The 27,086-nt window shown below is 41.4% G+C and overlaps 1 protein-coding gene across 1 annotated transcript in view; it reads right to left on the reverse strand.

The window, feature by feature from the left end:
* Window positions 1-3,050: 3,050 nt before the first annotated feature.
* Window positions 3,051-27,086, reverse strand: part of WNK1 (WNK lysine deficient protein kinase 1) — a 149,602-nt gene continuing 125,566 nt past the window's right edge. Inside the window, exons 23-30 of the mRNA XM_054988948.1 lie at window positions 26,264-26,350; window positions 24,162-24,231; window positions 19,375-19,454; window positions 18,465-19,099; window positions 17,365-17,567; window positions 16,349-16,543; window positions 6,107-6,288; window positions 3,051-5,895 (exon numbers count right to left, since the gene is read on the reverse strand). Coding sequence (XP_054844923.1) covers window positions 5,581-5,895; window positions 6,107-6,288; window positions 16,349-16,543; window positions 17,365-17,567; window positions 18,465-19,099; window positions 19,375-19,454; window positions 24,162-24,231; window positions 26,264-26,350 — 1,767 coding nt within the window. The 3' untranslated portion in view covers window positions 3,051-5,580. The remainder of the gene's footprint in view (window positions 5,896-6,106; window positions 6,289-16,348; window positions 16,544-17,364; window positions 17,568-18,464; window positions 19,100-19,374; window positions 19,455-24,161; window positions 24,232-26,263; window positions 26,351-27,086) is intronic.

Genomic DNA, 27,086 nt, shown 5'->3' on the forward strand with positions numbered 1-27,086 from the left:
ACTGTGATTGATCTCAACTTGGAGCCCTGAGTGAATATTTCCCTTTAAAGTGCTATGAAGATCTGTTCAGAGATCACGAAGCATCATACTTTTTTTTGCTATTTATAAGCAACAGATCCCTAGCCTCTGACATAGACCTGCTGTTGCCAGAAGTCCGTGAAGAGAGGATGATTTTGGAGCTGTAGTAATTTTTCATGGCTGAAAAGTGGGGTCAGTGGGGTTTCCACTTATTTTCTGCTGCTACAGAGCCAGTGAAACCCAGTGTTGTTCCTGGAAGTTTTCTGCATTGGTGAGTGTCTCATTCCATAAGCTGAAGTTAGAAAAATTACCTATTCATTGTTCATAAGGAAACAGCCTCCCCTCTTCTAAGATGTCCTAATTATATACATTTTAGTAGTAGCAACTAGTAATATTGTAGAAAAAAAGGCTGACCCTAGTAATTACATTTAGTCTAAACAATCTGTAAATGGAATTTCTGCAGGGGCCATAAAGTGATTAGATAGACATAGAACTATAAACATATTAGAAACTTGATGTTGAAGGGAGGCTACATTGCAATTTAGTGCTCCACATTGACTGCTAAAGGATCTAACTGAAAAACATCCTACCTATTACTAGGCATAAACATTCTGGATATTAAGAAGTTAAAATTTCCAAGTAGCATAGAAAGATTAAGTAACTTAATTTGTAACTTTCATGTGGGAGGTGACTGTCAACAGGGATGACTTGTTTAGAGTCTATTTTATAGAATAAAAATGACTTCTCCCTTTCTTACTGCTGGAGAATCTGAACAGTGGATTATTTTAACAAACCTTTTCATTGGTTAACAGATGGTGCTGTAGTACCATCTAATTTTTACAAGTAGTACTAGGGCCACCACAAAGGTAGGCACTTGGTAAAACTGAAGCCAAGCCAAAGGCTAACAGTATCAAAGTATATTTAGACAGAAGTGTGCACCGTAATATATGTAACTAACTGTATAGATGGTGCATATCAATCTGTTATTAACATCTCAAATCCGTAAAATATTTGAGTACTTATTTAAATTGCACCCTCTAGTTAGAACGCCAACCTTTATAGCTGTTGCCTAGCTGCTGGAATATAATTCAGAGTATTTGAAGAGGCCTCATGTATGAGCCTTCCTAGTCATCATTAAATGTACAATTGTATTAGGCCTTATGGATTATGCGTTTGTGGAGAGTGTGCTGAAAGAGGTCAGAGTATTCCAGAATAATTTATATTCAGTGAACATGTGAACCATTGTTCCATTATTAAAATACCACCACACAATGCTAGGAAATAGAGGAACAACAGAGTGGTTGTTAAACTGTGCAAACCCTTCACAGGTGACAAAAGCCAGAAAATCTGACCACCTTCAGAAAAGGCAGAAGTCTTTTCTTCTGTCATTTTTGGAGTATATAAATCATTAGGTAGGTGTTTGGGTTAATTTACAACATGTCTGAGAGTCCAGAGAATCTTAGGGGGATGGGTGGGATATCCAAATTGTACCCCCGCCCCATGGGCCTCCAAACTATTCAAAGCATTATTTCAAGAATACCTAGTGTCAAGATATCTAGTGTCAAGAATTCATCTATACCAGCAAAGTAATTGCTGCAATTACTTCCTAGTCACATAACAACATGCTCTATTTTGATAAGGGCTGGAGGAGACTGCTTATCTTTTACAAGATTCAACATACCAAAAGCTGTCTTTATCAAAGCTTTATGACTCAGGTAGGCACATCCATTCCATCCCTTTTTCTTTTGGATTTAGCACTACTTGTTTTAGCCAGTTTTAACATGGAATGATCAAGTAGCCTTTTTGTTTACTAATCAGTGAAGTGATAATATAAAGCTACTTCATTTCTAGTATGCTTAAGTGAGTGGAAATATAAAAAGGGTAGCCTTTCTTTCAATAGCATGAATTTAAAACTTCAGTAGCTAAGGTATTTGAGGTTCTGATAATATGTTGATTTTAGGACTACCAAGTGGATTAAGCAATAGCCCAAGTTATTTTTACAGAGTTTTTTTTTTTTTAATTATCCGGAGGTAAGAGCAAGACATGCAGTATGGGCTTCCATTGCAGCAATATTACATAGCTCCCTCCAACACACAAACTGCTGAGAAACTCTTTTCAGTAGTAGCAGTGAAGCATTTTAAAGTGTTACGGCCCTGTCATGGACTCCTATCACGCAGAAGGCCCCTTTCTCCAGCCCTCACAAGATGACATGATACCTTGATTGCCACACCTACCCTGTTCAAATTTTACATTGTGTTTCATCTGCTACTGACAGATGCCTTTCAACTTGTTTGGTTTCAGTACCGCTAGCATGCTTCCCCATGACCTCTGAATCTAATCTAAGTGAACCTCTCCTGTTTTACCATGTATCATGACTGGCAAGCATTCCTGAAAAATACCTTAAAACAAGCCTAAAGCAAACACTTTTGAAGTATCTTGGATTGTCCAATACCTAGTGTCAAGAATTCATCTATACCAGCAAGGAAATGTTTAAGAGGGTACACTGTAGCCTTCCTAAGTCATGCAAGCAATGGATTCAATTCTCTTTGGAAACAAGTGTGTCTAATTTTTGGTTTACAGCTGAAACAGGGCTGTTTATGCAGAATAGTTTCCCCTGGCTTTAATTTTTGCAATTTGAAAGTGAACAGGAATGTCTGCCTGAGATATGACTGAATAAGACATGGTCCGACTGGGGGGCAAGGTTTCCAGTATCTTGCATCTTTCCCAAACTAGCAAAGCCAGAATTATGTGAATATACCTTAATTTATATAGGTCACAGAATTTAGCTAAACTTGGCACAATTTCTTTTAGAGATCCGTAAGTAATTTGCTGTAGTTGGATACTGTCCAACGTTTTTCCAGAACTAAGATCTGCAGTAGTGAGTAACATTACAGTGACTGGCTGATGCCCTGCTACTCAACTGTGCGGTTTCTGTATCAGCACCACAAGTGACTGTAACATGAGCTCACTAGAAGGATACTGGAAACAGAAGGAAGCAAAAGCCAACTAAGAATGAAAAAACCTCACACAGCTCAACAAAAGCAGGTTTGGTTTATTTGAATGATTTCATTAAATATCTACAAAGAAAGTAACAAACTGCAGCACAAAGCGCAATCATACAGGAAGCGCAATGCCTGGATTTAGTGCAAAACATACCATTAACTACGGCCAGGGAAGCCCAAGGTTTGAATTCATTTTATTTTATTTTTTTACAGTGTACATTGTTAAATAATGTAAAGAAAACATCTGTAATTCAGAAACAGATCTTGTGGAAAAAGGTACTTAAAGTGTAATATTAACACAAAATAATTTAACAGTTCAGTAGCATTAGTTTATTCCTCTAGACCTCAGTTATTTCATCCACAGGAGGGTAATCAATGGTAAATAAAACCAGCTCTTGCATAACTAAGTGATAACCCGACCTCAAACATCTTAAACCAAAATACCACCCTTGTGCAACACTCAGTTGACCAGTTCCTCTACCATGAAGTGGCATATTTCCTTATTGCTCCTTCATCTTTCTGCCCATCAACCTTATTTTGTGTCTTCACAAAGCTTTTCTGTTAATTTCTTCAGCAGAAAGCCCTACCCCCTGCGCCCTGCCTTTTCTCCTCAAGTCCGAAAAGCTGAAACCTAGGCCTATAGACATCATTCTTTTGCTTATCCAGCCCACATGCCCCAGCCCAACCCTTCTTTCTGACAAACCAACTGTAAACGTCAACATGAGGTGGAAAAAAAAAAGAAAAAAACCTGTGTATGTATTTGAGGGAAGAGCAAACTAAGTACAGAAAGAACAAACTCTCTGCAACCTCAGAGGAACGTCAGGAAGCTAAATCTCCCTAGTAGACTTCCAGACCAGCAGCAAAGCTGCTCCCAAGTACAAAGCAAGAGGTACTTTGACCCTTTGCAGCCTGCTGCAGCAATAGAGAGTAATACTAGTTGGTTGCAGTATTTTGTTTGAATAGGGAACCAGTATTTTGAGTGGAAAAGTAGGAGAATACAGTACATCTACTAGAAGGCAACACAGTTAGTTACAGTCCTGGTACCCAGTTTTAAGTCCTTTAGACATGGGAAAAAATTGTAAAGAGAGAGCAATTTTTCTTTTATGCTGGCTGTTTCAAGTGTATCCATCATTGGCAATGGATGTTGCACCAGGAAGTTCTGTTCCTGGCCTGTATGGATTGAATTAAGGGGTGGGGTGGGGAATCCCAGCAGACACTCTCCATTCCCAGAGTTATAGCTCCATCTACAACATTAATCACCCTTATCCACCCCCCGCAAAAACTTTACTACATCAAGCTTAAAAGTCAAACCACCCATAGGAGCTGACCCTTTCATGGGGAAAAAACCCTTCTTCCCTGTTCCCTCTGTTCTTTTTCAGTCCAGTTTTTACTCTGGTCACTATACCCATTCATTTCAGCATTCCTGTATTAAGCTCCCAGTGCTGCTGTTTCATCAACCTCATATGTTCTCCCTTCACTCTATAACTTGACTTCTCCAACATACAGCTGCAGTAGCTCCCCGTCCAACACCTACTCTAGAAACTACTATAGTATGAACATCCAATCTGTTAAACCCTTTGGTATTCCAGTGACTATGTCCAAATAACCGCCATTTCCCTCTGCCTGTCTAAAGTCTGCTGGGATGGTGATGCTAACTGCAGAAGCAATAAAAGTCCAAGGCACTAAAATATCCAGCAAGCATACTGGGAGAACAGACAAGTATTCAAGTACATTAATTTATACAATTATACATTCACATTTATCTAATACAATGAAAATACAAAGGAAAAAAGTTAAAGTGTCTCCAATAAGTATCAGGATATAGCTAGCTTTCCCCCCTTTTTTCCTTTTAACTGTTTAACTCTCTATACTCCACTCATTTTTAAACTACTGTTGTCCAACAACATTTATATATCACAGTGTTTCCACATCAAAACTGATGGTAAGTACATGTCCGCAGGGAACTTTTAAAAATTTATCTTCTAAACAATTTTAAATTGCTCTAATGCTGCAGTCAAAGCTGTTAATATCTTTTACTTTAAAGCAGTAATGACCTATCTCAAAGCATGGGCTGTTCTGCAAGTCCACCTCTGTGCCCCATCATCTCAGGCACTCCGATGTGATGGTTGGAGGAAAAGGAGAGAGAAGATGGAAACATGGACAGCTTTTCCCTAAGCTTGATTCCTCAGAGCAAGACAAACAGCATACTAAAGATTCATGCTAGAACAAACAGCAACTCCCTCACCTCAACCCACTGTGGATTCAGCCTCTCAAACCCAAGGAGTTGTACAGAAGGCTATTGGTTTGCTTGGCAATTTCCACCATTACGTACTTAGCCACGTACAAGAACTAGAGGAAGCATGTCCCATCATGGAAGATCCTGGTCACCCTTCTCCCCATCTTCAGAATGGGGGGCTTTTCTTACTGAGAGCAAAGAGCAATGGTTAGAGGGGGAATCCATTCCCCTCTGGGCACTAACAGCCAGTTCGTGGCAGCCTAGTAGTTGATTCAGGGCCCCATCCCCCCCCCAGGTTCTACCCAGCAGTGTGTCTGGGTTTCATTAAGTGGTCCGCAGATTAGAGCCTGGGGGGTTGCTGATAGATTTCTGCAAGTTGCTGATATTGAAGCTTTGCAAGGAGGCAGCTCCAACAGGCTGGAATTGGCCTAAAGGCTGCTGTGCTGGACCACCAGTCCCACTCCAGGGAGCCACAAAGGGCACTGCAGGGTAACCGTACGGCTGAGGGGGGCACATGGCCTTTGTGAAGTGGCCTAGGGAGGTAGCTGACGCTGCAGAGATGGGTGTGGCACCAAGAGAAGATGTCATCGAGATGCAGAGCTGGCTTGGTGCAGAGAATTTCCTCGCCATTCCCGGGCCCTAGAACAAAACCCAGCCCCAAGAAGAAGTTATTCAAAAGCTGCCAGCAAAGCATTCTCTTCAGAGTCTGCTCTGTACCTTGGTATTGTTTCACTAGCCTTCTCTCTCAAAAAAGGTGGCACATCTTTCTGTTGCACAAATCTGTGTGACCATGGGCCTCATCTCGTAATCACCACTGCACCTGCAGCATTAGCACACGATAAGAACTTACCTCATAATTATTATGACCCTTGCTAGTTTTCTTGCCAGAGAGGTTCATGGCATCACGAGCCCAGTTGTCCACTAGCTTGTGCAGGTCATCTGTAAAGGTCCCTTTCCGGCTAGAGGCAGGAGGCTGAGACTGAGGTGCCTGACTGTTCACTGTACCTCCAACTGTATTAGTACTGCTGGTCCCTGGAATGACAAAGCAAGCACTGTCATTTAAACTGAACTGGATTATATTTTCCTAAAGGCCATCAAAATGAAAGCTAAGACGGAAAACAGGAGAGAGCAAGAATTTTAAAAGCCATGCACATGAATTCTACAATTTAACACTAAGACTTAATGGAAAGGAAAAGTTTTAAGGGCTCAGCTAGCGGTCTCTCTCTTTATTAGGTTAATTATGCAATTGTGTGTTATTTTCCAGGGCAGTGGGTGCTCAGTAAAGTTGCCATTTTCCATTGGGGAGTGAATTAGCTTTTGGTATTAATGACATGATGAATAGTTTGCTCTGCGTCAAGTTAACAGCCACTTATTATATTGGATTAATGCCTCTGCCAACTCTGCCCACTCAGAAGAGCAGGAGGAAGTACTCTCAGCATGGACTGCTGTTCCAGTCTGCAGAGGGAGAATATGAAGTCCTAGGGGCTCATTACTGGAAAGGGATATTTGTGTTATTGTCAGCTATCCTCCAGTGAGGATGCACCAGGGTCCTACTGGTTTAATGCCCACCAAGATTACAACATCTAAATGTCTGTCACTGGCCACTCAGTGGCCAATGTGTATTGGAACAGGAAATAAAAAAAGCTTTGGCTTGCTCATAACTTACTCAAGAAGCAGCTACCTCAATGCAAAAGTTTTAACAATGCTAAGAGTCTTGATATGTGCTGTGGAACAAGTGTCATAGGTAGGACATTATTTCCCCATTTATTAAAAAAGGAATTAAAGCCAACGAGGCAAATTTGTTGCCCACAACTACACAGATGCAGAGAAGTTAGCCATGTTAGTCTGTGGTAGCAAAATCAAAAAGAGTCCAGTAGCACCTTTAAGACTAACCAATTTTATTTTAGCATAAGCTTTCGAGAATCAAGTTCTCTTCGTCAGATGCCTGATACAGAGACTGGTCTCTGTATCAGGCATCTGACGAAGAGAACTTGATTCTCGAAAGCTTATGCTAAAATAAAATTGGTTAGTCTTAAAGGTGCTACTGGACTCTTTTTGATTTCACAACTACACAGGAAGCCTTGTCTGGGAAAGCCTAAAGTGCAGTCAAAGTATTGTACTGATCAGGAATAAACCCCAATCCTGTGAATCCTTCCCATTCAACACAAGAGGAGTATTTGTCCCAATCCTCCTAATCACTCATTAGTGTTCTAGGTCATCCAGTTCTGCCAAAGCCACGGGGCATGGCTTCAAGTTGCTTCTACAGATCTTAAGCTTCGACTTACTCAGCAAAAGAAAAGAAAAACCACTCAGACTTGCAGGAGACAGCACAGTCAGGTCTAGATACAAGCTTCTAAAGCTGATAAAGAAAATGTAAATTAGAGCTCCCCCCCCCCCAAAAAAACCTGACAAGAAGAACCAAGGTCTCCATTGCACAAGACTTAACTCCATAAACTCTGATAATCCATTCCTGCTGCTTAGAAGCGTGAACTTGTCGTTAGGGTTGAAATCATAGTTACCAGCAACAAAATTTTGGAGGCCTGCTTAAGAGAGAGAAAACTGGCCCCCCAGAATCCAGGCCAAATGAGGTGTCTTTACTAGGCATTAGACCAGATGCAATACAGAGATCCAAGATCAGGTCCTCTTGATCAGCAGCCCATCATCTGCTTTGAAGACTGGGGAAGAGGCACTTAAACCTCCCCCCCGCCACCAATCCTATCTTCCTCAAAAGCTGCTATTAGCTATGGATTGGAAAGATCTAGACTAGGAACAGTATGGAGGAAAGAGTCCGCACTCCCTCCAGGACCTTTTCCCTAATCTGAGAAGCAGCCATTTGGTGCAGTTATTCAGTTAAAATGTGGGTTAAATCCTTATGGATTTTCCATGTTGCATTTAATTTGGCCCTCAGTTACAGCAACTGAGCAAGGTGCTACTGCACTATGAAATGTGAACAAGCAGAAACATCATTAAGGTGGGGGAAAGCCCCACCCGTCCACCAGGTGCTAAATAATGGTGTTACTCTGCCACATGCAGAAATGCAAGGAAGTGAAAGAAGAGAATCTTCTGCCCAGGTGAGGAGAATGAGTGCAGAAGAGTCAATAGTAATAAGATCATAAATGTGTTACATGCAAAAGAAATTCATGCCTGTAAATGCAACAAAACACAACCAAGTGATACAATCAGAATTGGAACACGCACACATGCACATATACTTCATAAAGAGCAGGCAGGAAAATAAGTAGTACATAAACAGTGCTGACCAAAAAACCCAAAAAAGAAACAAAAAACTTTGATGCAAGATCTGGAAAAAAACAAATTGGTACATTCTGCAATTTAAAATTCCATGCATGTAGCCTTCAGCCCGTCCTGATGGCCAGAAACTCCATTCTTCTTGCTGGGTATTTATAAAACCCAGAAAATCAATAAAATCACCCCTATGCTGCTGGCATCTCTAAGCTACCTTGAAATTCCACATCTGGCAAGTGTGGGATAAAATAATGCTCTGTACTAGCCAAGAAGTCCCAGAGCAAGGGACATTACGTTCATGCCCAGATTTGGGGTTTTTTCCAAAGTTGTTGATAATGCAAGGTCTTCAGATTGCAAAGACAAATCAAGTAATACTGACCACAAGCTATGTTGTAAAGCCACCTCCTTCCCTGGTCTCTGGTCTGTTAAGAATGAATTTCTGAGAATTGCTAAGCCATCAAGAAGAGTCTGGCAATTGCCTAGATCTGTGGGCCACAGAAAACAACATCCCTCTAATCTTGCTCAGTCACAGCAAACATTTAGATTCTTATTTTTATTCTTTATATCACAGAACAAAAGCAGAGGGCCCATGGCACCATCATGCAACCCTCCATTTCAAGTCATTGTTTCAGAGCTAGCTTACCACCAGTACTTTCTATTAATTTTTCCAATAAAGGTTCCTTTTTCCATATTGCAGGTACACTGGGACATCTGTGTGCTCGACTTCCCCCATTTAAGATATGGAAGCACTGTCTACAACTCTCCACAGTGCTGACTAGCCAAGCTCTCTTCAGCATAGTTATTATAAGCTAATTACCCGCCCAAAGGGAGATTTTGCATCCCAGCACAAGGTTCTGCATGTTACCGGTGCTTATACACACTTGAACATCATTACTCATCAGCAAGGAGTCACAGAGAAGCTAGGCTGACAGTTGTAACAGGCCTTTCTAAAAACCCAGAGCAGTCACATGGTGTCCAGGCCTAGTGCCATGTTAGTGCAGCAACACATATTGGAAGAGGTAACAGAGACAAACGAGACAGATGCTGTGCTCAAGACAGATTCAGGGAGGTTAAGCTTCAGGGATCAGAAGAAAACTCAAAACAGCAACTTGGCGATCAGAGTTCAGAAGTAACCGAAATGCAATAATTACTACAGAGCTGGTTGCAAGGGCAGACTTTTTTCACCATCTTCCCTGAAGCACAAAGAGAAAGCAATTTGTTAAAGAGAAACAGTGAGAACAAACATTTAGTGTCAAGCAAACGGCACAAAAGCCTGGTGAGAAAGAGGGGAGGCTGCAACAGAGCATTATCCCTTGGTGACACTGCGACTCTTTCAGGAGCTCTATAATTAACACAACGGTGGCATCCAACTGAAGGTCGTAAATTAATATTCATATGTTGTTACATATCCCTCTATTTGTTAGGACTAGGACTTGATCATTTAACCCACTGTTAGAGCTTTAAGTCAGGTAGGCAAACCCACTTGAGTTCAGGTTCTATTGCTGCTTGGGGAAAACCAAGATTCAGTACAGTTAAGACTTGGAAGCCAAGCCAATCCCAAATTGAACACTAGATGCACATTACACTGGCTGAAGGATGAGCCTTTACAACCCAGTTTGCTACATCCTGGAATGCTAGTGCCACCAGAGGTACAAACATACCTGCTGAACCTCTTCTACTTTTTCTCCAGCGATACAGAGAAATCCAACAGTTGTTGAGCCCAGCTTCCTAATATATAATAAGGATCTGCCCCCACAGAAGAAGAAACCTGTAAGCAAACTCAGCATCAAGCCAAGCCGTGCTTTCACAAGCATTGCCCACATTTACAGGATAGCTGCAATAAACTGAAGGAGCAGTTGAGGATGTGTCTACAGACCCCAATCATCATTCCCTATGTCTCCTCATCAGGATTATTTAACAAAAAGAGCTTCTTGCAATCTCAAAAGTGCTGCATAAAAACCAACCCCAATCACTTCAACTTTAGAACACTGTGTTGTGCACCACGTGAATTAGCAACATCTTTGCTATGAACTTCCTTCCAAGACAACACATGGTTATAAAAGATCTGTTCTCCCAGATTTATTATTTATTAATGTTTAACATTTTCCAGTATAAACTAGCTGTTGGCACCAGCGAAGAACCTGACAAACAAGTCCAACAAATTCCAATAAGTGCTGCTAAATTAACTCTTAAACATGGTATTTCTACTTCCCCTAAACCAAACTGGATCATCTCATTATCATCATTGCAGCTGTCCCTGTAGAAGGCTATCTTGGAATCAGCTGCTTTGCTCACGGGTGACAGACAGAAAAATCCCTGGCCTGGCTGAGCTGCTGCTTGGTGTACCATGGGCAGATGCTCTTAATTAGCAGATTTTCATTACTTGGAAGTATGAGAAGAACAGCAGCATTTACTAATACACCCAGGAAAACTGGTGTACCAGCTGCATAACCACACAACTAATTCAAAAGTAGAAAGTTAGAAACAAACTCAGAGCCAGTTTGGTGTAGTGGTTAAGAGTGTGGGACTCATCTGGAGAAGCTGGGTGACCTTGGGTTAGTCACAGCTTCTACGAGTGCTCTCAGCCCCACCCACCTCACAGGGTGTTTGTTGTGGGGATAATAATAACATACTTTGTAAACCGCTCTGAGTGGGTGTTAAATTGTCTTGAAGGGCGGTATATAAATGGAATGTTATAAAATCCACTCAACTTATTTCATAGCCCTATCTAGCTTGTTCAAGATTATTGTAGCATCTAGAAGAACAGCAGTTCCAAAAGCCACTCTCAAAGCTCAACTATGTTGTTAATCTGTTTAATTAATGTTAAGATATATTACAGTTCTTTAAACATAACTAATTCAGAAGCAAAAGTAAGACTAGGCTAAAGAGCCAACATAGCTTATTGGAACAGTCTGCAGAACAAGATACCTAAAAGACAGGCTGCTGTCAAGGTTGTTTGAGATTGGGGAGACCTAGGCTGGAGTCCCCACTCAGCCATGAAACTAAGCAGTACCCAAGGGCTAGTAATTCTATTGTCCTAGCCAACTTCACAGGGTTGTCGTGAGGATAAAATAAGAGGAAAGAAAACCATTTAGGCTGTCCTGAGCTCCTTGGAGGAAAGGTGGAGTTTAAAAATTAAATTAATGAAGGTGAGATGATTCTAGTGGAATTTGCACAGGATACATGAAGTCTACAAGCATCTTAATTCCAGTTGAGGGACTATAAACATATTTTTCCTGTTCCCATGACCTGGAAAGACACACTCTACATGGTTGTCAACTTCCCATGCATGAGTGGGCACAAATCTGTCCTGGCTTTAGTCACATCTACCCCCAAGTCAGATATCTGTAAGAGCAGCTGTTTTAATGTGGCTTCCATTTTAATCATAGTCACCATGGACATTCTCCAGCAAACTCATCCTGATCCACCACCTCTAATCCACCTATGATCAGATCTCAAGCCTTTCCCCCAGGTACTCTTCATCAGACTCCTGGACTCAGCATCAGCAACCTTGGAACTACAGATCTGATCCATGTGATGGGTTTCAACCCATTGGTGGTTGCTATCCCACTTACTACTGGGAGCAAGCAGTGTTCATACAGAGAATGGGGTCAATACTTGATGATCTCTTACAGGAATCACTCAATGTTCAGCTCCCTCAGGCTTTTGACAGTAACACTTGACTTGGACATGGCTGACATATAGCTGACACCAACTGGCAATCTGGTCAGCCACAGTCTCTCACCCACTTCCATCTACACTGACTTCTCCCTCAGGACCAATTATATATTCCTAGGTCCAGATGGCAGTGTGTGTTACTTTCCGCACAGCCATACCTGCTACAACAGCTGTACTGATGCCCACTGAACTGGTTCTACAAACTCACAAATCCAAGGAACCACTATCAACTGCCTATACTGCACCCAACAAAACACTTCTGCTTCATCTCCTCTTTTTCAAATCAGAAGATGATAATGCTGCAGACTCTGATTATCAGACAAGGACTTCAGAGACAAGCAGCTATCAACAAGGATGTACACAGCTACTGATTCAGATGGCCATCTCTCAGGACTGAAGAAAAAGGAACCTCCAAAACTACAAGATGCAGTCAGTGCATCAGCTCATAGATGGTGATGTGCAAAAACCTGTTACATTATCCATTCTCCTTGTCTCTAGGTGGCAAAGCACTCCATGGGGAAAAACCTGTTTCTACATCTCCCACACTTGCTCAGCAGCAAGTTTTAAAACACTGAAGAGAGTCAAAAAGTTCAAGTCAGTTGTTTGCTCCATGGGCCTCACAGACCCAGAAGCAATTATTTTGCTCCTTCTTAGATCACTCTTCATCATTTTAAGTCCTCCTCTGCTACATTACACAATTCATCTTCCTTCCCCAAGCTTCAGATTGCCTCTCAGTGCACCAAGTCATCTGGAGCCTCTAATTTTTACAGGTCTGGTCTTGCCTACTCCACTCTAGCTGTCCTGCACCTTAACAATCACTTGCCAGTTTGGATAGCTAACACCACCTCCATTCCTCATCATTATCAAGCTGGGGTGCACTACTGAGCTTGCTGTCCTTCCTTCATCTTAAGTGTTCAAATGTACTCTGCTATGTAACCTTCCCCTCTTTCTCAAAACCAACTCTCTCCAGTTGAAAGAAGCAACTAAAACAGTGCCACTCTCTCAAAGACGTTGAGGTTTCTCCTTGCAGTATGTCACAGTCATAATGGAAGCTAGAAATACTCATCCTATCTTCCATGTAAAACGAGTCAATAAAAACAGAACCAAGAAATAGTTCTGGATGGTAACACTAGCTTTCACACTTCTCCTTGTAATACCAAGGGCTTAGAACTGCTCCTTTCAGGAAACACCCACACCACTTCTTATGCTACTTGGGCTCAAAGGAAAGACAAAAAGTCTAGACAAGACTAACAGTGCCACTTGAGGGTTGAGAAACCAGCCCGAAGGAACTTGGAAATGCTGCTGAATCTTGGCCTATGGTTGAGGCTCGAGTCTCCTCTATAGCACATTGCACCTTCTAACAAACTCAGCTGATGCACCTTGAGAAGAGGGACTAAACGATGGTGATCTATGCTGAGATCATATCTGGGTTAGATTACTGTAATAGTTTATGTGAGGCTGCCTTTGAAAACTGGGGAAATTTCAATTAGTCCAAAACACATCAGCAAGGTTATTGTGGGGGGCGGATTCAGCAATCGAACCGTCCTTGTGCTGAAGGATCTGCACTGGCTGCCCATCTGTTTCTGAGCAAAATGCTGGTTCTTACCTTTAAGGTTCTAAATGGCTCAGGGTCAGGGTACAGGAAGGACAGTCCTCCCATACTGTCCAACCTATCAGTCTAAATACTCTCCCCAAGCACTGTTTTCCATGCCCTTATTTGCAGAACAGCGACCTCAGACTTTTTCAGTTATAGTACCTTACTTTTGGAACGCTCTTCCCCTTGAGGCTGTTTTCGTGCCTATTTTACTATCCAGTAGGCACCAGGTCAGTAATTTTTTTTTAATCCAGGCTTTTAATAAAAACATTCCATCATTTGAGCTCTTTGTATGATCTACTTTTAACCTGAGGGCTGTTATATAGGTATCATTTTAGACTGTATACAGCTTGTTTTTATATTGTTAATTTTATGGTGTTTTTTATTATTTTATTATGTTTGGTTTTACTTTTTGAGCTGCTCAAGCAGGTCTCTGGAGAGGCTGCGTATAAATTGTCTAAAATAGGTGTCAAGGCAAGAGCAGAGATGTCCTTTGGTAAGGCAGTGCTCACTGTTCTCTTCTTCTAATGGCACCTGTACCTTTACCTTCGGGTAGGTCAGTTTGGTAGCCTTTTCCCATCAATGTGATGCGCAGACCACAAATAATAAGAAGAGGTTGCTTACCTATAACTAATGTTCAAGTAGTCATCTGTGCATTCACACAGCCTACCCTTCCTTCCCTACAACAAGCACTTTTCACTTGCGGTAGTATTACTCAATTGAGAGGAACTGAGCCAAAAGATGCAACTCCTACACCTAAGAGGACAAGATTTTCATGCCTAAAAGCAACCTCTAGGTTTTGAACTGAAGTGATGCACAAGCAAAAAAGGGAGAAGTCCATCAGTGTGAATGCTCAGATGACTGCTTAAAGAACAATTACAAGTAAGCCCCCTGACCTACAACTTATCCTTAGAAAGTAAGCAGTTGACCACATATCTATCTGAATTCTCTCATCTTGGGCTGAAGTATACCAGAAAAGCAGTTGCCTGAGTGCTCCAACAAAAGCACAAACACTGTGACACACTCAGACTTCAGCTTGAGTGCTCTGTGGTAACTCGCTGAAATACAAATGCCCTCATACATATGCTTGAACTTGCACAGCCAAAAAAAGTGTCAGCCCATATAGGCTACAAAGTGCTTCACTTTGTTAACTGTTTGTACAGCTGCAGTACAACCTTCAGGTGAATTATTATGAAGTGACCAAGTCTTTGCAAGCCTGATATTCATGATCTCTGGCTGCTCATTTCCCTGAGGTTAGTCCCTACTCCCCCTAGGGAAATCTATCCAAAATTTATCTAATTAATTCATCTTGCTACTTGAACACTAAAATATGATGCTCACTGGCAGCATGACAGACTGGAAACTGTAAACGTTTTACAGAGGAATGCTTTTTAATAGGTATACTAAGAGCAACTCAGCCAAGCCCTGGGATTGGAGAAATACAGCAAGGCAAATGTGAATGGATAGCATGTGGCAACAGATCCAAGAAGCAGAAAACAAAAAGACGAGGAAGGAGTAAAGGTGTTACACACAAAGAGCCAAGCAGGGCGTACTCAGAAATCGGGTCCTCCTGCCACCAGGCTTGAATGTCACCCGCTCAGATGCACAGTTAAACTTCACACAGCCTGTGGTAAAAAACAAAAGAGGGAAGAACAAGGAGGAGAAGAGACAGAACACAACTACAAGATGTTAGAAACTCTAAGCCAGAGTGGTGAAATGCACTAGTAAGAAACGAGAAAAAAGCCTCAGATCAGTAGAGGAGAGGCAAGATAAGGAACCAAAATGTTTCCCTTCCTCATTCCACCCTCTTTCTAAATATGATGTTTGTTCTCTACACTGGAACAGAGTTAGCCTTCAACTGTTAATTCAACACAGTGCATGCCACAAGCAATCCAAATTATAGCAAAGGTTCACATTTACATTATATACTGCACAATTTCAAGGATACATGAGGCACAGGTTAGTAAGGCTCATATACTTAGAGAAATGAACACAAACTCCCTTCTCTAGCAAAGAAGATATGGAACAGGGGAGCAGCATGAGTTTTTAACACTGTTCTTTTCTCTGCATATCCCTTCTCTACCCTTACCTTGACATATATTTCCACACAGTAACTTCAGTCATTCCAAAATTTAACCATCTAAGATATTTTCAGTGGGGAGGAAAAGAACAAGTACACTGAAAATAAATCCTCAGAATATTAAGCTTTCAAATGTGCAATTTCAAAAAGGTCTTAAGACTCAAACCAGAATATTCCAGAGACCACACTAAGTTCTTAATATCTATAAAGCAAGATGGAGTCCCCAATTTATCCCAGACAAGAGTATTCTTAACCCTGACTCCTCAAACTTTGATACCAATACAATTGCCATTATGCAAAGTAAGCTTTCATGACCCCTCCATTATCCCCTTAAGCAGGAAGTCAGGGTCTTTGTGGCGATATCTTTACTTCTGCTTGCTAATATAATGTGCCATGCCTGGGCAGCTCATTCCAAGAAAATGATAATCCAAAACACAAGAAGGTATTCACCACCACCCCAGTCTGTCTCCATGCCACCAATCCAGGATGCTTACCTTGGCCCGGTGCAGAAAGGCTTGGTATGGAAATGGCACCATCACTGGTAAAGGCAGAGTAGAGGTTCTCACTAGAAGGAGATGGTTTAAGGGGCTGTAACAGATGATTCTGTCCTGTCTCTGAAGCACTGCCAGGAGGGTGTAAGGTCTGCTGTGGGGGCAAGACTGAAGGTGCACTCTGAGCAGACAGATTGCCTGGGGAAGAAAAAAAGCAAACAGGGATAGGACATGGGCAACATGGAGGATACCTGATTCTTCTATCCCCAAGGAGATTTATGGAGTTCTATATTTCCATCATGTTAATGCTAGCATATGTATGGAAAATTTGGCTGAAAACCAGCAAGGAGTAAAAGATGAGTGGGGAAACATCAAGGGTACGAGAAGCATAGGTCAAAAAAGAAAAGTTTTCATAGAATTCCAGTACTTCACTGAGACTATTCTGTCAAACATACTACATATCTTCATTGTATACACACCTGACACAAACAGGGAAAGCCATGTTTCATTCCACATAAATTCACTCCTTGAACTGCCAGTTACCTTACCAGATTTTTTAATCTGCTACTGTTTTATTGTTAGTTCTTATGCTGTTTATGTCCTATGGCATGTTTTATATTGCTACATTGCTTTAATTGTAAGCCTCCTCGAGCAAGACTTGAGGCAGCACAAAAATGTCCTAAAATAAATCTAAAATACAAAGCATGCAATCAGATTTGTAAGAGACACAGTTGAAGAGTTCTGTGAAATGTCAAAATGACAGTGTGCTGTAGAGGACAGTGTTGGACTACCTTGAATTCCTTGTAAGAGCTGGATAAAACTGATGAAAGTAAATAAAACTAGTATTCTTCGGTGGCAGCCTGATAGGGCCAGGCAGCCTCAAACACGGAATCAGAAGACTGAAGGAATTCAACTGTAGCAAGTCAAAGCAGCTTACAAAGCCACCTTCCCAACAAGTTTCAACAGGCACTACTTGCAAACTGGCCTGTGCATCCACTACAGTATTTATGGTGCTTTACCTGAAATCTGAGGGCTCTTGTTACCCTGGGAACTGCTGCGACTGGATTTGCTGCTTTTTCCTTTAGTAGGTCTTCGACGCCTTCCTGACAGAGGAGCAGCCGGAGGGATGATGACAGCTGGAGGCACCTTCCCCAGTTTTGTATAAAGCAGTTCGATCTCCAACTTCTGGCGACTCTGAAGCTCTTGGATCTCTTTAAGGTGCCTAAAGAATAGAAACACAGCACATGGTTACACCACTTGTATAACACTCCCTTCCCACATCATGAGATCACTTGAAATTTGGGTAGCAGTGAAGTGAATTCAAATTAGAAACAGCCTGCCATTAAGTAATTATGATATTAAAGCTAGGCATAGAACACCTCCATCATTTTAGTCACATCCACAAACAGTGATTAGCTACAGCGCTCACTCGTCTTTTTAATGAAACAAGCAAGAGTTACATATGAGTGTGGGAAGTCGCCAAATCGTGGCATGCCTCGGTCATGAATTCACTAGAATAGCCTCAAGCAAGCTTTTTAAATGTTTTAGTAGTTTGTTTTTGCTACATTGTTTTAATTGACAGCCACCTCAAGCAGGATGCTGAAGAGGCAGCACAGAAATGTCCTAAACAAATTAATTAATAAACTAAACAAGTCAGTGTTCTCAGGCATCTTCTCTCAAAAGCAAGCCATGTGCTAATTCCACTAGGAAAACATGGATAGATTTTGTAGATCTCACTGCAAATGCCTTACAAGTCTTCTACACATCCTACCAATGACGACTAGGAATGAATGCCATGATACCTAAAAGCAGGCCCGGATAGCCCAGGTGAGCCTGATCTTTTTAGATCTCAGAAGCTAAGCAGGGTCAACCTTGGTTTGTAATTGGATGGGAGACCTCCAAGGAAGACCAGGATTGCAGAGGCAGGCAATGGCAAACAACCTCTGTTAGTCTCTTGCCCAGAAAACCCCACCGGGGGTGCCATAAGTCAGCTATGACTTGAGGGCACACTCCACCATTCCACCTAAAGGCAGATTGACACACGGGAAAAGCAAACCATGCTAAGATACTTCTAGCATCTTCCCAAAAAAAGATCTGAAGGAACAAAAAGCTCACTTACTTCTCACGCAATCGGCGCAGCTCACACTTCAAGTCTTCATCTTCTATGTCTGACTCATTATCACTGCTCATGTAGGAAGAGTTAAAGGAGTTGCTAAGGCTCTGTACTGGAAGACTGATCTTGGACCCAGGAGGATGCAGTGAGTCTGGACTTCCTGAGCCTTCATCCATTTCTTTAGCCACCCCACTTAGGAAGGCAGCCTCTAGCTCAGATGATGGTCCATTCAGATGAAGGGAAAGTCTTCTCCCAGCAAGCTCCGATTTAGGCGTTGTGAATGGAGAAGAAATTTGCTCTGAGTCTGCAGACAAAGGGACTATCCCAGGGATCTCTCTCTCCACACAAGTCACATCATCTTGAGTTCTTGATACAGAAAAACGACCCACTTGGTCAGTTGTTGTTGTCACCTGGAAACGCCCAACCTTGGTTGGCTGCATCTGCATGGCAGAAGCTTGTGAAAAGACTCCATCCACCACATCTGAGGTAGCCACCATGGCTTCAGCGGTTCCACTGGGGTCTGACTTCACCAGAGTACTTTCTGGGCTACTGCTGGACAAAGATGAGGAATCTGTGGTGGTTGTGTCAAAGTGCTTGGCCTTATTTCTACTGTCTTTCTGATCATCCACAGCCACTGACACCTAAATACAGTGGAGACAGTAAGTAAACATTCTACACATCTCAGAGCATTATTTCAATGCTCTCCCACAAATATCCCTGAGAAGCAGCCAACTGACTGTAAGACTAGATCATCTGAGGATAAAAAACTTGAGATACCACTAAACCCCATGAAAATGAAAATAGTAAATGCTGGGCATTTTATAATGTCATTATTGTTCCAAAGCTAAAGTTGCTTAAGTGTTCAATCAGGGAAACCTGGGCGACAATGAGGGCAAAGCAAACACTTTGTTAATACCTGAAAGCGACCCATCTTTAGAACGGCAACCCCTGAGGCAGTAGTAGTGGCACAACTCTCTGCATCTTGAGAATCTGAAACTGAGAAGGTTAATTTTCCTGTTATCTCACTATATTGTAAAAAACAGTCCAACAGTGAAATCAAAATCCCCCCAGTATTGTAAATATATATATAAGTACATCCTAACTGCTTTAGCAGTTTTAATTACCAATACTCTACACAAAAGAATGCAGTATTTAGTTTACTACTTCAGCCTCTATTTGATCTGTTCATTTGTCCATTAAACTTTTCAGTATGACAGGATTCTATTAATGTTGTGCTGACATTAAAAGTACATGAGAAGCCTGAAAATAAATTCATTAACTCAATGCTGTACTATATGAACAGCAGTAAATCAGAAAACACTCTTATGGCACTGGGAAACTTGACAAATCTTTGTCTCTAACTACAGGACAAATTGAGATATTAAGCAGTTGTACTTTTTCCTGCTGAATACAAATATACTGAAAATAGAGGCAGCAGTCCAACAGACTGTCTACTGTTTGACCATTCTTAAGAAGCTAGGGTTAAATGTTTTATTTGTAGGCTCTGGTATATCTTAGGAATGATCTTGAGTCTCATTAAGGAGTGAAAGAAGAGAGTTTATTCAGGAACTACAACTTTGATAGAAAGCAGAGAAGCAGAACAGATACTAATTATCTCACTAAAATGGGAGAGAGGAACTCCCAGGAAGAAGCAGGAAGTAGCCTAAGAATACCAATCCGGAGACATGCAAGGAGGACAGAAGAGAGGAAGAAAGAAGGATCCCATCCTGCTATTTAACTGTCAGATCTACTGCCCCATGCAGGTATTCTGTGTCTTCTGCTTTCTCTGTACCCAAGTCATTGTATTTCCAACACACCTTTTCAAGGTCAAGTGTACAGAGTCCACAAGGTTTAACTTCTTGCGTAGACTTTCAAACTTGTCTTTAGGGAGTGGCTTAGTGAGTGTATCAGTGATCATCTCTTTTGTGCAGCAATACTCCAACTCAAAAAGCCCATCCTCTTGCATATTTCTCACTAGATGTTTCACATCAATATGTTTGGTTCTAGAGTTCATTTTTTCTGTATGTGCAAGTTTTATGCACCTTTGATTGACCTTGAAAAGTTTTATCGGTTTGGGTTCTTCTGTCCCAAAGTCATTCATCAGTTGCAGCATCCACTTCAGTTGTCCCATTCAGGTATTTGACCAGTCTCTTGACTGCATTCCAATCTCTTTTGCTTGGTGACTCAACTTTCCTGCACAACACGCCAACTGCTGCTGCTATATCTGGATGTGTCAGGGTAGTTATGTACAGCAATTTTTCAATTGCTTCCCTATAACGTTTATTGTCAGGGAGGAGTTCATCGTTCCTTTGTCGCATTAGGTAATTTACTTCCATAGGAGTATCCACTGGCTTACATGTTTTCATTTGCATATACTCCAGAAACTCTACAACTTTGTTTTTGGCTGAGAAGATAGCTCCCATCTTCTTATCTTTCTATTTGGACTCCCAGGCAGTAGGCGATAACTCCTAACTCTTTCTCTTCAACCTCTTGACTCAGATGTTGAACTATTTCATCACAGTCCTTCTCTTCTTCATAACACAAAATCAGATTGTCGCCATAAACCAGTGTGTAAGGCCATCTATTGTCTTGGTACCTTAAGTAAAGGCATTGTTCAGCTTTGCCTTGCTTAAAACCTTCTTTAGTCAACATTTGGTGTAGTTTTTCATTCCAACACCTTGCGGCTTGTTTGAGCCCATATAAGCCCCGTTGCAGTTTACACATGAGACGTCTGTCCTGCGATTGTTTGAATCCTGGTGGCTTTTCCATGTAAATCTCCTCTTTTATTTCACCAAGCAGAAAAGCTGTTTTTATGTTTAGATGCTTCACATGCATTTTTTGTGCTGCAGCAAGCACCCTTATTGAAGTGTGTCTCACCACTGGTGTGAAGGCTTCATTGTAGTCTTCACCGTATTTCTGCGTGTAGCCTTTGGCAACCAATTTCACCTTGTATTTTTGCACTTTGCACTTTTGCATCATGTTTGGTCTTGAAAATCCACTTGCACTCAACTGTTTTCTTACCTGGAGGGAGTTCTTCAAGGTCCATGTCTGAGTTTTTGATGAGAGATTCAATCTCTTCCTCTGCAGTCCTTCTCCACTTCTCTGGCAGGCATTTTTGTTATGTCTTCCATGTGGAGAGTTCAGGCATAACTTCTGTCCTTACCAGATAGGAAAGTCTTTTCAGTGGTATGTTCTTGTTTACTCTCTCTGACCGCTTGATTCTTGGCTCTTCAACCCCTTCTGGCTCTGCAGCCCCTTCCTGGCTCTGCGGGCAGTCCACTATAGGTAGTTGTACTGTTCTTCGTTGCTCTTCTTCATTTTATCCTGTTGGTGCACTTCCTTTCAGTAACAGAGACAATGTGGCAGATTTTTATTGTGTCAGTCTGTAGGTTAAGGATTTGGTATCTACATCCGTGTGCACACTCCACAACAATTCCTTCTTCTGCTCGGAGATTCATCTTAGACCTTTTGTTGTTGTTGTTTAGGAACATAACTGTAGGCTTTTGATCCAAAAACCTTCACGGGATTCACACTGGGTTTATACCCATACCATAGTTCATATGGGGTACTGCTTCCACCTTTGGTGAGCAGTCCATTTTGCAGATAGGTAGCAGTGTTAATTGCTTCTCCCCAGAATTTCCCAGGTAGCCTTGCTTCGAGAAGCATGCATCTACTCGTTTCAGTGAGAGAGGGATTCTTTCTCTCTGGTATTCCATTCTGCTCTGGTGTGTATGGCACTGTGACTTGATGCCGAATCTCCTGCTCAGTCATGTCATTTTTCATTTCATATCCTACATATTCGGCACCATTGTAGTGCAGAGTGCCAATGGCCCTCTCTGGAAACTGTTACTGACCATTGCTACATAAGCTTTACATTTTTCCAGCACTTGATTTTTCTCCCTGATCATGTATGTTACAGTATACTTGGAGAATGCATCAATGAAGGTGAGAATATATTTGTTGCCACTTGGTGTTCTCACTGGACCACATAGGTCACTGAGTATTAAATCTAATGGCTGCCTTGCCTCATTTTCCTCAGCTCCTTTCCCTCTAAAGTTGGGTCTGACTGCTTTGCTTTTAATGTAGCATGCACATTTTTCTACAAAAACACACTTTGTAAATTGCATGCCTTTCGTCAGATTATTGCTTTGAAGTCAGCTGATTGCGTTTACATCTTGATGTCCAAAATGCCTATGCCAGATTAATGAGCAATTCTTATGTTTACAGGTCTCCTTCACATTTGCTAAGTCAGCTACTTGCTGGCACGTTTCCAGGGCATACAGACGATTCTTCTTCTTAGTTACAGCTGTTATTATTAATGAGACATTGTTTCCCAAAAGATACTTTAATGTTTTTCTCTGCAAGCACACTTACAGAAAGCAGGCTAGTTTCCAAAGTTAGAATATAGAAGCATTTTGTTAGCAAGATTTCCTGGGTCTGTTCATTTGGAAGTTTGTATTTTAATGTTCCAGACCCTTTGCCTACTGTTTCTACAGATTTGCTATCTGCTACATGCAACGCTTCCCTTTTTTCTTCCTTTAGCGTTTCAAAGAAAACTTTATTTCCTGTTATGTGAGCTGTATATGCAGAGTCAATATACCCAAACTGCTCTCTATGTTCTCTTTCTGCTAGCCTAAAGCATTTCCTTGCAGGTTTTGGTTTGTCACGTTGGAAATTCCTTCCTCCTCCTCCCTTTCCTCTCCAGGAGGAATCTCTTTGTTCAGAGAGATGGCAGTTCCTTTTGGCAGTGCCCACTTTCTCCATATTCATGGCAAAATGCATCAGCTTTCCTGCTTAAGTTTACAGTACCAATAGCACTTTCACAGTCCCTCAGTCTAGACCCTCTGTCCGAGTTCTGGAATTCCTTGTGTCTATTATACTCCTCCAGAATGCTTATGGCTTGACTCAAGAGTCAAAACCTGTGAACAGGATCCCTTTGGCTTTGTCACTGTGTTTGTCTCATTTGCCAGTCTTGGATCCTTAAATGCATCCCAAACTCCTTGTTCCATGAGATTGGTCTGCATGCGGGCTTTCCAGATTACATAGTTTCTTTTGTTCAGCCTTTTATCACTGCAACTTGCTGAATGCTATAGGTGGCCATTTTGTCCCTTTGTTCTCTCACACAGCTCCTGAGGGAGCCTCTGTTGAGTCTTATTCCTTTAATCAGAGATCAATCCAGAAACCGTCCTCTGCTACCATGTAGGTTCTGGAATATCTTAGGAATGTTCGTGAGTCTAATTAAGGAGTGAATGAAGACAGTTTATTCAGGAACTACAACTCTGATAAAAACAGAGATACAGAATAGATACTAACTACCTTTCTAAATTGGGAGAGAGGGACTTCCAGGAAGAAGCAGGAAGTAGTCTAAGAATTTGGAGACATGCAAGGACAGAAGAGAGGAAGAAAGAAGGATCCCATCCTCTTATCTATCTGTCAGACCTGCTGCCCCCTGCGACTATTCTGTGTCTTCTGCCTTCTCTGTACACAAGACATTGTATTTCCAACATTATTCAGTATCACAAAAGTGTTCTGCTTTTATGGATATTGAGAGAGCTGTCACTCACTTGTTCTGGGGAGCAAATTCCAAAACTAAAAGCAGGCACTTGTGAGATCACGTAAGATTCTTGTTAAAAACACAAGTTTTGGTAATAGCAAACTGCAAGTTTTCTCGTTCAGCAACTATTTACTCAAAAGAGATCTTACCAGTATTTGTAGGCTGTTCTAGTGCACTCATCACTCCAGTAACAGTTGTAGAAGCCACAGATGGCAGAGCCTGCAAATAAAAATGTGTTTTTAGTTCCTTTATAACTGACAGAGCCTTTCCCCCCAAAATTCAGGAAATAATTTGCCTCATCCAATTTTTTTCCTATCACATTTTTACATATAGGGAACTTTGGGTGGCAAACATGGTTCTTTGCCCCTCCATTTTATCATCATAGACATTCCTGTAAGGTAAGTTAGAAGCAAAGTGCACAACTAGAGCAGTGCCAACCAGAGAACTTCAGAAATGAGTCAGGATATGAGCCCCAATCTCCCCACTTAATGCAATACGATCTACTACACCAACACTGACTCTCTTCACAGCTAACTCCAGCACTGCTATGTGTAAATGGCACCCCATTTCAAATAGTTCTTCTCAACCATTTGTTTTTTAGGTTGCCAACAGCAGCTTTGATGTCATTGATACAGGGTGTCATTCTCATACAATAAAATAACATATGACTAATATGCATCCTACTGTCCATTGTATGGATGACCCCAGAGATCTGGCTCTCATAAAATTTATCAAATTTTAATTAAGGCATTTTTGCTCACAGTTTCAATTTAAACCAAATAAATTTGGTTTGTGTGCATGAGTCAGAGAGTTCTCTCTAATATGGTATATCTGTGTCTGGGCTGTACCACTGCAAGAAGGGATGAGGATATTATATGACTGACATTCCCTGAATGTAAAAAACTAGATACAAAGGAGAACATACGTAGCTTTGCTTTGTTCCCAATACGCTATTTTTATGGCCTACAGGAACATTCCATAACATGAACACTCATCTGCAGTGGTACAATTCAGGCCCAGGTTTATTTCCTTGCAACAGATGCCAAAGATACTCCACACTAACTTTGGATTGGCTCCTAACAATCATGATCATTATGGAGCTTTCCCACCTCCCTCTTCCCCCAGAAGATACCAAGACTTCCAAAGCGCTGGTGATTAGGAGTCCCATGAACAAAATGATACTAGAAGCTGCTGTGAAGAAAAAACTGAGTGACACTGTCCCTCCTTGCTTTTTGGAATTTCCAGTGAAGTAAGAAGTCCCATCACCATAAGAAGGAAGTGGGACCAACACTGCCTAACTCCCTATCTTCACAGTAGCCCCTTCCAACTCTGTGGAATTTTTCTCATGAGGCTCTTGTGACTCCAAGTATCAGTATATCAGAAGTCTCAGAAAGGAATTGAGGGGGGCAGTGGAGGGGAATTTACAACTGCAAGTGTCTTCCATACAGCCCAGCCCATTCTCTTTCTTTGGCTCATATGCGATGTCTTGGTTGAAAGCTTCTCTGAGATTTTATTAAAGAGACTAGCCATAAAGGTGGTTGGGATGTTCCAGCAACATACACTTTTAGACTTTGATCACAGTCTGAAAGCTAGTTACTCTCAAGAATTAAATAAGGTAGTTATATCCCTGACAGAGCATTACTATTAAGTGGATCTGGGGAGGTGTACCAAGCACTTTAGTCCATGCCTGTTTTGCCTTCCTCTTCTTTTGTCTTTCCTATTTTTCTGCTCCCATTTAGTCCAAGTAGTAAATAAATCTGCTTTATCCTCATGCTGTGACATGGACAGTTCAAGTGCAGCAAAACCTTGAATTCTAGTCAAGATGGAATACAGAATATAACACTTCTGATAGCTACAGGAAGTTAAGAGTTTCTGTATTCCCAGTCTTCTCTAACATTTCCTTCCAAAATGTCCTACTAAGCCTATTAAGAGTAGAAGGACTTTTGGTATGTGATTTGTAGCTAAAGATTCATGAATACCCTTCAATCATCACATGTAATTTCTCAAAACATTTATTTCTTTTGAGAGGTATTTATGCACCAAAGCTAGGGAATTTACCATTCATTTAATAAAGACATGATCTGGACAAAAAGCTTGTTTATACAGTAAAGAATGCACACACCTCTACATGTGCAAATGGAATACTACAGCAGATCAGCTGGATCATGCCTGGTGAGTTGAAGTGCACCAACTGAAGGCAGCACTTGAGGGTGAACATGGAAGCTTTCAATAATTGCCCTAGAAAACTTACACAGGTAGTTGTCGACGTTGTTGGGACAGTCTCTGGACTCAGAGCTCTTCTCAACTGAGCATCCAAGTCTTCCAGAGGTTGCTGGGACTATAACAAAAACAAACAGTTAGTTGCTTCCCCTTAGCCTTCTATACTAGAACAACACACACACACCCTCCCCTCCGGCACTTGTCTGGCAACTGCTGCTGCCAAGAAAAGAGTATCTGGGTTCCATAGCACAGCGACAGCAGGGGGATGGAAGCCACCTCCCCCTAGAGATCAATGATATCTGCCTGCTAGGCAACTGTATGTGTAGTTATAGTTGCCCCATCATTGCCACAGCCATAATGGCAGGAAGAGGATGTGGTAACATTGGCTGACTAGCAGTGAGAAAGTGGGGATCGAAATACTAATTTGCCATAATCTTTATGGATTTTCATAAACCACATTGATGACCATATGTACACAAAAACCTTAAATATATTCCTGACATATTTAAAAAAAAATTTAAAATAGAAAAAATTCTGACAAGTTCAATGATATGATGCAGAAGAACAAAGTATGAAATGTTTTTTAAACCAGTAGTCAGTAAAAGAAGCCTTCATCCAATATATTGCTTTTCTTCTGTTTTGGATATCTGATCTAACCATATCCCAGGATCCAAATGACACTACCCTTAGCATGTAATTTACATATCATGTTTTAGTGACTTCTCTGAAAAGTCTACTAATTTTTCATTAAAAAAAATTAAAGGATTCCAGGGTCTGCAATGGCCTGTTCATAAAAGCACAGCAGACCAGGTAACCTGGCATTCACAAAGTCTCCCTCAGAATACATGACACAT

This window comes from Eublepharis macularius, chromosome 9 (genome assembly GCF_028583425.1).
Source record: "Eublepharis macularius isolate TG4126 chromosome 9, MPM_Emac_v1.0, whole genome shotgun sequence".
NCBI lineage: Eukaryota > Metazoa > Chordata > Lepidosauria > Squamata > Eublepharidae > Eublepharis > Eublepharis macularius.